This window comes from Chinchilla lanigera, unplaced genomic scaffold (assembly GCF_000276665.1).
Source record: "Chinchilla lanigera isolate Chin_1 unplaced genomic scaffold, ChiLan1.0 scaffold00002, whole genome shotgun sequence".
Lineage (NCBI taxonomy): Eukaryota > Metazoa > Chordata > Mammalia > Rodentia > Chinchillidae > Chinchilla > Chinchilla lanigera.
In genome coordinates, this window is record NW_004955403.1 from 18,521 (window position 1) to 28,052 (window position 9,532).

The window sequence follows — 9,532 nt, forward strand, 5'->3', positions numbered from 1 at the left end:
GAGCTAAATCCCCAGCCCCTCCCATTTTCTTTCTTTCCTTTTTTTTTTTTTTTTTTTTTGGTCTTTTTGAGACAGGGTCTCTATGCAGGCTTGGCATTCTCCCATTTTCAAAGTCAGCCACTTAGCATCACTCTGACCCAACTTCTATCATCACATCTGTGTCCCTGACTCTCCCTCTGCTTCCCTCTTCCACTCTGAAGAACTCTTGTGATTATCTTGGCCCAACTGGGTAACCAGGATCACCTTCCTAGTCAACTGATTAGTACCATGTAACCTAACATTCACTTAGGACTTGGACATCGTTGGGAACTAATATTCTGCCTACCGTATATAGTGAGTAAAAAATGAAAGTTGCACAGCAGCTAGTACAGTTTTAATTTTATTTGAGCTTTAAAAAAATTAATGATGGTGATAAATAATATGGACTATGTATTCAACTTTAAGAAAACTCTGTTGAAAAATGTGACACTAGGAGAGTAAATATTGGTGACCTTACTCACTTTACCAAAAGATTTATGGGATTTTTAATTATCAGGAGTTAGGACGAAGTTTGCTTCACATCTGACGAATCTGTGGAGAGAAGTGAAAGCACTTCCGCCTCCCATCACAGGGTTCTATGGCTTCCACTGGTAACTGCTGAAATTTCATCAGGGACACAGCAACCCCTTGATCTCTGAAAGATGAGCAGAGATTAGATCTGGCTGCAGACTTGGGGAACACCATGAAATAAGTTTTTCCTGTTGTTGTTGTTTTGGTTTTGGTTTTGGTTTTTTGTTTGTTTTTTGTTTTTTGAGGCAGGGTCTTGCTATACCGTTCAGGCTGGCCTTGAGCTCACTTTGTAGCCCAGGCTGGTCTGGAACTTGCAGTGACCCTACTGCCTCAGCCTCCAGTGCTGGCATTACAGGTGTGCACCACCACACCCAGCTGTTGTTTTTTTTTTTTTTTGAAACTAAAGATAAATTTAATCTCTACCATGCTGTCCAATTAGAAGAAGCACACTGAATTGATCCTAGATTGTGACTGTGTGTACCAGATGTGTCTTCAGGTCTCTTTCTGTTTTCAGCATATTTTTTTTTAATCTATATCATAACACGATAACCACTTCTTAACTTTTACATCAGATCACTAATTTCAGCCGAATTTCCTTTCAACCTATTTTATATCTTTTCATACAATTGAAAAATTCTATACTGATGTAATTTTGTAAATTTCAGGAACTTAAATTTTTATCTTTGTAAATTCCTGTTTTTGCAGAATACTACTACATTTTGTGAATATGACAGTCTTGGTAATTTCTCTGAGGATACTAATCAGAATTATTCAAAATTCCATTTGTTCATAGGAGAATTTCGTGTGTTCCTTTAAAGTCAGATGTCAGTGTGTTTATTTTGCTACTTCTCTTTCATTTATGTTTTTAAATGTCAACTTACCATTCACTTGTTCCTTCATTCTTTAGGTATTTAATTTATACTATCTGCCATCATTTTCTTTTTTTGGTCTTTGAATGATAACTTTTTCAAGTTTTTTTGCTTTCTGGGTTTTTTTTTTCTTTTCTTTTTTTTTTTGTGTTTTTGAGATAGGGTTCTGCTCTGCAGTTTAGGCTGGTCTTGAGCTCCCTTTGCAGCCCAGATTGGTCTTGAACTCACAGTGATCGTTCTGCCTCAGCCTTCCAAGTGCTGGGATTACAAGCAGGTGCCATCATGCCAAGCATCTTTTTCAGTTTTTGATGCAATTGTGGGTTTATACTTTTTGTGATTTTTTTTTTTTTTTTGATCATTATGACGTGGAGAAAAAACACAATTTTTATGCTCCTTTGACCATCTTGATCCAGAGTTGTTTCCAAACCCTTCAGGGTAAATTCCATCCTGTTTCATACCTGAGGGTTGGCCTCAGTTGATTCATGGTTCTAATGCATTGACCTCAGACCGTAGATAATCATCATCTCTACTATGTAACCACTGGGTTCTGAAGAAAAGAGAACCACACGTACCCGATTTAATGATGCAAAATGCAAAAATGCCCCAGAATGCATTTCTCTGACATCCTACACACACATTTACCAATAGAACTGACATACCTGTGCAGTCAGTACCACAGCAGCAACTGGGATGTAAATTGGAATTTTTGTTTTGATATTCTTCTTTACAATTCACTAAGAAAAATAATACCCAGACCATGCCTTTTCTCTTGTTCTGTAAATTTCATCTCTTCCTGGTGATACAAAAAAGATTGAAAGGTTCAAGTTTGCTGTTTGTAGAGGTCTCGGTCCATTGTCAGCTGACTCCAAGGCAGGAGAGCACAGCAGAGTGGCGTGGTTAAGGCGAGATGCTCAGGCATAGAGGCAAGAAGCAGAATGAAATACGTTTTAATGAAGCAGGTTAATATCACACACAAAGCATAGTAGCACTTGAGCGTTGTGTTCATTAAATTTATAAGGTTTGGTTGATCAGATGTATCTTGTTTACATAGTATGTGTCATTTTCAATGATTCAAAATATTTCTAAAATAAGCATAAAGTAAAAAGTAATTTCCTCCTAATATGCAGATGGAAAACAGTAAGAATTCACAGGCAACCTGGAGTAAACAGATGGACCTAGGTGGCTCCTGCTGGTATGGCTATTTCTAGATCTCGGTGGCCGTGCCATGTCCTCTTGCAGAAAAATCACAGATTTGGCCTCACTTTGTTTGTTTGAGGTGTGGTCTCACTGTGTAGTCCAAACTGGCTTCAGACTCAACATGTAATCTGTCTGCTGAGTGTGGTGGTGTACACCTGTAATCTCAGCACTCGGAAGGCTGAGGCAGGAGGATCACTGCGAGTTCGAGGCCAGCCTGGGCTACAAAGTGAGCTCAAGGCCAGCCTGAACTGCGTAGCGAGACCCTGTCTCAAAAAAAACAAAACAAAACCATGTAGTCTAGCAAGGCCTTAACCTTGTGGTACTCCTGCTTCAGCCTCCCGGGTGCTGGGGTTACAGGCATGTGCCACCACACCTGGCTCCACAAATAAGAGTTTGTTGCTTTTGCTTTCATGAGTTCTGGTGCCGGGTTGAAATGTACTGATCATTTCTTCTGCTTCTTTATTTCTTGTTTTATTCAACACTGAGTTTCTAAACCAATTGGGCATGATGTTTAGTGATTTTTGTGTAGTTCTTTTCCTTTGGTGAATTTTATTGTTTTTAATGGTGAATTTTAAAAGAGCTGTTTTTAAAAAAACTTCTTCCAGCCCTATGAATTATAGAGCATGCTAGTCTGCTAGTCTTGGCTTGAGGTTAATTTGGAGAAAATACTGCTAGTTCCACTAAACAGAAAACTTGGTTTTAATGATTTAATTTTTTGTGCATTCCTGAAAATGTAAATTAAAATTACTAGAATCTGATCCATTACAAAGGACATTTTCTTAAGGGGCTTTTTTCTTTCTTTCTTTCTTTTTTGGTATTAGGAATTGAACTCAAGGCCTTGGGCTTGCCAGACAGGCACTGTGCCACTGAGCTACTTTCCCAGCCCCTAAGGAGATTTTAAAAACAGCTTTCTCGGTTAACTGATATTTCATTCTTCATATATTTTGCAGTCATTTAAAAATGCCATTAATATGAATATAATTTTTAAATTTAACTCAATGGTTTTCAGATTGATGTACCTTATTTGTAATAAAAAATAAATTTATTGCCTCAAACAGTGCAGCCTAATTGTAGGTAGTCTTTTCTTCCACATTATGTGTGGTGGTCAGAAGGCATTTTTATAAGCTCAGTGAGCAGGCTCAGTCTAAATATTTGACTTCAGTGGGCAGAATATGAAATAGTTCAAATAGTTTCATGTGTATTTATTGCCCAGTGAATGTACACTTGTTAGAGGGCTGGCTTCCTCCCCCTACCCTTCTCTAATCTGAGGGATAAAAGCATTCCTTACTGCTCTTTGTGCTTACCTTGTGTTCTCCCATTTAGGCTTTGATACACCTTTTGCAAAGAGGGGATAAGTTGGTGATGGGGTGTACCTACTGACCGATGGACTCAAAGAAGAGAAGGTAAAATCATTTCTTCTCTGGCAGCCTAGGGAAACACAACAAATAGTTCCACGTGGGCATAATATTTCTTCAGTTTAATTTTCTTGTTGATAAATGTTAAATGGAAACACTCAGTAACATTTGTAGTTGATTGATAGAGAAAAATATTTAATCTGATTACTGATGAGCTTTGATGCTAGTTTCTTGTAAATTTATTGAATATCTTCATTTCATCATTTTAAATTTCTTGTGGACAACTTTCACAAATTTCAAGTCTTCAGAAGGAAGCTTATTAATTATAATCTTCTGTCCTTACAAAATTAGTCATGGGCCAGGTGTGGTGGTGTAAGCCTATAATCTCAGCACTCAGGAGGTTGTACCTTTTCTTCCATAGTACCATAGGTATGCTTAATTCTAATTTAAGAGAACATTGTTTAGCCGGGCACAGTGGTGCCTTCCAGTAATCTCAGCACTTGGGAGACTGAGGCAGGAGATCACTGCAAGTTTGAAGGTAGCCTGGGCTACATGCTGAGTTCAAGGCCAGCCCGAACTACCTAAGAACCTGTCTCAAAACCCTCCCCTCCCAAAGAAAGAACATTGCTTAGCAAAAGTAGAGAGATTGTTAAGTATTCCAAAAACTTCGGTACCTCATTAAAACTTTAACTGTGTTTTAAAAAAATAAAAATGAAAAATAGACACATGCATACCATCAGTGTGACATGAAAGAAAACTTTAAAAGAAACACTGAATACTGTGTGTGTGTGTGTGTGTGTGTGTGTAGATTGAATCTGGGTAGTACTGAGCCCTTTTAATTTTGTTTTCTTTGTGATAAAGTCTTGTTAAGTTACCTGGGCTGGTCTTAAACTTCTGATCTCCCAGCTTCCTGAGTAGCTAGGATTTCAGGCATATGCTGCCATGCCTGGTCAGAATCTTTTTTGTCTTTTTGAGACAGGGTCTCACTATGCAGTTCAGGCTGGCCTTGAGCTCACTTTGTAGACCAGGCTGGCCTCTAACTCGCAACAATCCTCCAGCCTCAGCCTCCCAAGTGCTGAGATTACAGGTGTGCGCCACCACACCCCGCTCTGGTCAGCATATCTTAATGTGTCTTTTTCTCTCTTCTTTTTTACTTTCCTTTTCTGTTTCATCTTTGCTTTTCTTCATAATAAGGGTTGAATCCAAGGCCTTCACATTTAGTCACATACCCAGCCCTTTTCGTAAAATGCTCTATTTTGAGACAGGGTCTCACTAAGTTACTAAGTTATCCCGGCTGTTCTCAAACCTGTTATCCTCTTGCCTCAGCCTCCCAGAGTGCTAGGATTACAGGGGCTTGCCACCATGCCAGTTTAATGTGCTCTTTTCTTAGAAGAGGGGTAATTTAGGTTATGATCATTGTTATGCAGCTGTTTAGTTTATATTATTTGAACTAAAGTAATCATGTGGATGGAGTTCTTTGTCTAGAACATGAATAAAATATGAAGGATTTCACTCACTGCACACTTAATTCTTAAATCTGAGTAATGGAAGATAGTATTTCAGAAAACTAGAAGAAGAGCTATATATGATTTAGCAATCTCACTATGGGATAGATGTCCAAAGGAAAGGACATCAGTGTATAGAAGAGATAACTGTACTCCTATGATGTTTGTTTGAGACAGGGTCTTGCTATGTAGTCCAGGCTGGCCTTGAATTCACAGTGATCCTCCTGCTTCAGCCTCCCAAGTGCTGGGATCACAGGTGTGCACCACCATACCCGACACTTTTAGGATTATTGTTCTATTCACAGTAGCCAAGATATGATGGTATCAATCTAAGAGTGCTTTGATGAATGACTGGGTAAAGAAAATGTATATGTACACAATGGGATATATTCAGGCAGGAAGAATAATGAAATCCTGTCATTTGTAACAACATGGATGGAACTAGAGGACATTTTGTTAAGTGAAATAAACACACAGAAAGAACATGTTTATAAGTTTTTGCATGTATGAAAATTAAAATGTTGATCTCATAGAAGCAGAGAGTAGAGTAATGGTTACAGAGGTAGGAAAGAATGAGCCTGAAGGGCAATGCAGAGAGAAAAGCTACCAGGTACAAGGCGCAGGTGGGTAGAAAGGGCATCTTCTATCTGTAGCACAGTAGGGTGACTGAGTGACAAAAACTAATTGTGTATTTTTTTTTTTTAAATTGTGTATTTTAAAACAGCTTGTGTCAGATTTTAAATATTCCCAACCCAACCAAATAATAAACATTTGAGTTGATAATGTTATTTACCCTGATTTGTTCATCTGATGATTACACATTGTATAAATGTATTGAAATATACACTGTAACCCATAATTAAACTGCGGTTATAAATTTAAACTCAGTTTAAAGTACAAGAATTCTATTCCTCAAATCTTTCTCTTCCGATACCCTTTACCAATTATGAACAAAAAATTTAAAATAAAGACTTCAACTTGAGGTATGCTGTAATTTTTGTATTTCAAAAGTGATGTTAGTGATGAGAGAATTAGTATCTTGAAATTTTATGCTGCCAAATTATAAAACTTTCAAAAATAGCCAAGGTTTTATTTACTGCTTAGAGAGAAGTAATTAGTTGCTGTAGATTATTCTACAGGCTTGTATATAAATGTTTCGCCTTGGCTCCTGTGTCTTAACCAAAACATAAAGTAGGTGCTAATCAAGCTGTCTGATCCAGTCACGTGTCTGCTTCTAAGGGGTACAACCTCAAGAAAAATTTTAAGGACAAAAGATACAGCTCTGAATTACTGGAAGAATTAAGTCTTTTTGTTGTTGTTTTGTTTTTTTAATATTTATAGCTCAACAGAGGCAGAAGGATCCAAAGAAAGAGGCCTGGTCCATATCTGGCAGGCAGGATCCTTTTCCATAGCTCCAGAGAGGTTGCCAGGCTGGGCAGGAAAGACTGTTGTTCAAGCAGCCCTTGGAATGAAGCATGGAGTTCTTCTGACTGAAGGTATTCAAAAGAGGGCCAAAACGAGTGCCAGCTGAAATGCTAATAATGCCCAGTGTACACGCCGGGTGAGAAAGCTATTGGACACTATGGGTTACTCTTTAAAAGGGTTTCCTGTTTATATACTGGCTTGCTATAGCTGTAATCCATTAAATGTATCAGAATAGCGTGCTAATAAATTGTTGTGTGCCAAGACTAACACAAAGCATTTCCTATGTTATTTCACTGAATCTTTGCCTTATGTGGTAGCTTTTTTTTTTTTTGGTCTTTTTTTGTTTTTGTTTTTCTTCCGGTACCAGGAATTGAACTCACGACCTTGAGCTTGCCAGGCAGGTGCTGTGCTGCTGAGCTAAATCCCCAGCCCCTTGGTCTTTCTTGAGACAGAGTTTTGTTATGCTATTCAGGCCTTAAGCTCACTTTGTAGCCCAGGCTGCCCATGAAATGCAAGGATCCCCCTACCTCAGCCTCGCAAGTGCTAGGATTACAGGCATGTACCACCATGCCCGGCTTGCCTTTTTTTTCGAGAAGGGTCTTGCTATGTAGTTCAGGCTGGCCTCAAATTGCAACAGTCCTTCCGCCTCAGCCTCCCAAGTGCTGGGATTACTGTCATCCATCACCACGCTTGGCTGGCAAATTTGATGTGGGCTGTGGTTGTCATTGACTTTACTAATTTATAAACTTCTGCTGTATAAACGTTTACTAAGTATTAAATAATGCTTTGGTATTTTCTTTCTAGGAACTAAGAGAAGACAAACTCTAGGAAACAAAGCTTAAATCTGGCTTTGGAGGTTTTATAGGATAAACATGGATTTTTCTAATCTATCATTATATCACTTTTATTACAATAATACGTGTTATTGCATTATTCAAAACTTTGGAGAGAGCCTTACTTTAAAAATGTGAACTATATTTAATATTTGCCTTGGGCTTCAAAATAGATACTTTATTGGACATAGTGGCATATACCTGTAATCCCAGTCTCAGGAGGCAAGAGGATCACCATGAGTTTGAGGCCAGCCTGGGCTACATAAGCAAGTTCAAGGCTGGCCTGCACTACACAGTAAGACCCTGTTTCCAAAAATTCATATAGGTACATAGATAGATAGATGTGTATATATATATATATATATATATATATATATATATATATATATAAAATAGAATTGTGTTATTGTACTCAATAACATATTCAGAACACCTTTACTAAGCTATTTGGAAACACTTCATAAACATGGTACCTTTTAAATCTGGAACTGAGAGAAAACTCAACAGTATATAAACAGTCTGTACTGTTCATGCTCTAGCAGTGCCCTGGTGTTGTGTCAAAGTTAACAGAGCTCATCTTGGCTGGGAGGAGAGCATGTGCCTAACCTGTCAAGGATGCTGACCAAATGCTAGAAATTGTCTAGTTTTCTTGTCACTATTGAATTTGACAAGCAGCTCATAATGTAGTGAGGTGCAAAAAAGGTGGGAGAATCTAAATATCCTTTTTTGGGGGCAGCACTGCTATTGCTAGTGAAATAGTCTATTGGAAGAGTTATCCTGTCTAATAGGCCCCCGGAGAGAGGGCCCCTGGCACACGGGGAGCCACGGGTGGGGAGTGCCGGTCTTCTGGCTGGCTCGCTTCCTGCCTTGTAGGCCCCTGGAGGGAGGGCCCCCCATGCACGGGGAGCCACGGGCAGGGAACGCCGCTCTTCCGACCAGCAGCTCACTCCCTGCCTCGTAGGCCCCCAGCAGGAGGGGCCCGCACAGGGAGCTACGGGCGGGGAGCGCCAGTCTCCTGGCTGGCTCACTTCCTGCCTCGTAGGCCCCTGGAGGGAGGGCCCCTGGTGCATGGGGAGCCATGCTGCGGTGAGCGCTGTTGCGCGCCTGCCCTCAGGCCAGCCACCGCTCAATTGAGAACTATCATGACACAGAGAAACAGTGACACAATTGGCCCACCATGCACCAGCTGCAGATGCCCACCCACGGATGTGTATGAACCATTCAAACATGGAGAAACCCCTGGGAATACATGCCATACAAGGGGCCACTCTTGCTCCTGCCATTGAGAACCAGAAAGGTCCAGAGTCTGTGGAGGAGCAGCTGCTCCCCACCTGTGGCTCCCGGTGTGCCAGGGGCCCTCCCTCCAGGGGCCTACAAGGAAGGAAGCCAGCCATCCGGGAGACTGGCACTCCCCGCCCGTGGCTCCCCGTGTGCCGGGGACTCTCTCTGGGGGCCTACCAGGCAGGACTCGGAGAACATGAGAATTCAGACTAAGCCCAAGGAGTCAGAGGTTCTGTGGACTGGGGTCATGAGAGCCACTTGGAAGCTGGAAACCAGGAGGACCTTGCACAATACCTGCAGAGACTCACTGGAAGCCATTCTTCCCCTGACAGTACAGGCTGTGGTGGAGCTCCGCAGAAGTGTGCAGCACGATTCCTGCTGCCTGTGCTGACAGTTGGGGAGAGGACACTAACTGGTTGTGGGGTCCCAATGCGATGGGAGGCTGGAAAGAAAACGCTACAAAAAATGGCTTTGGCCCCAGATGGCTCACTTGATTTTTGACAACCCTTAGGCTGTAA

General features: G+C 40.7%; 1 protein-coding gene across 5 annotated transcripts in view; it reads left to right on the plus strand.

The window, feature by feature from the left end:
- Positions 1 to 3,928: 3,928 nt before the first annotated feature.
- Als2 (amyotrophic lateral sclerosis 2 (juvenile)) overlaps positions 3,929 to 9,532 on the plus strand; it is an 82,129-nt gene continuing 76,525 nt past the window's right edge. For all 5 annotated transcript variants that reach the window (XM_005373184.2, XM_005373185.2, XM_005373186.2 and 2 more), the window contains exons 1-2: positions 3,929 to 4,018; positions 6,817 to 6,971. In XM_005373184.2, coding sequence (XP_005373241.1) covers positions 3,999 to 4,018; positions 6,817 to 6,971 — 175 coding nt within the window. In that variant the 5' untranslated portion in view covers positions 3,929 to 3,998. The remainder of the gene's footprint in view (positions 4,019 to 6,816; positions 6,972 to 9,532) is intronic.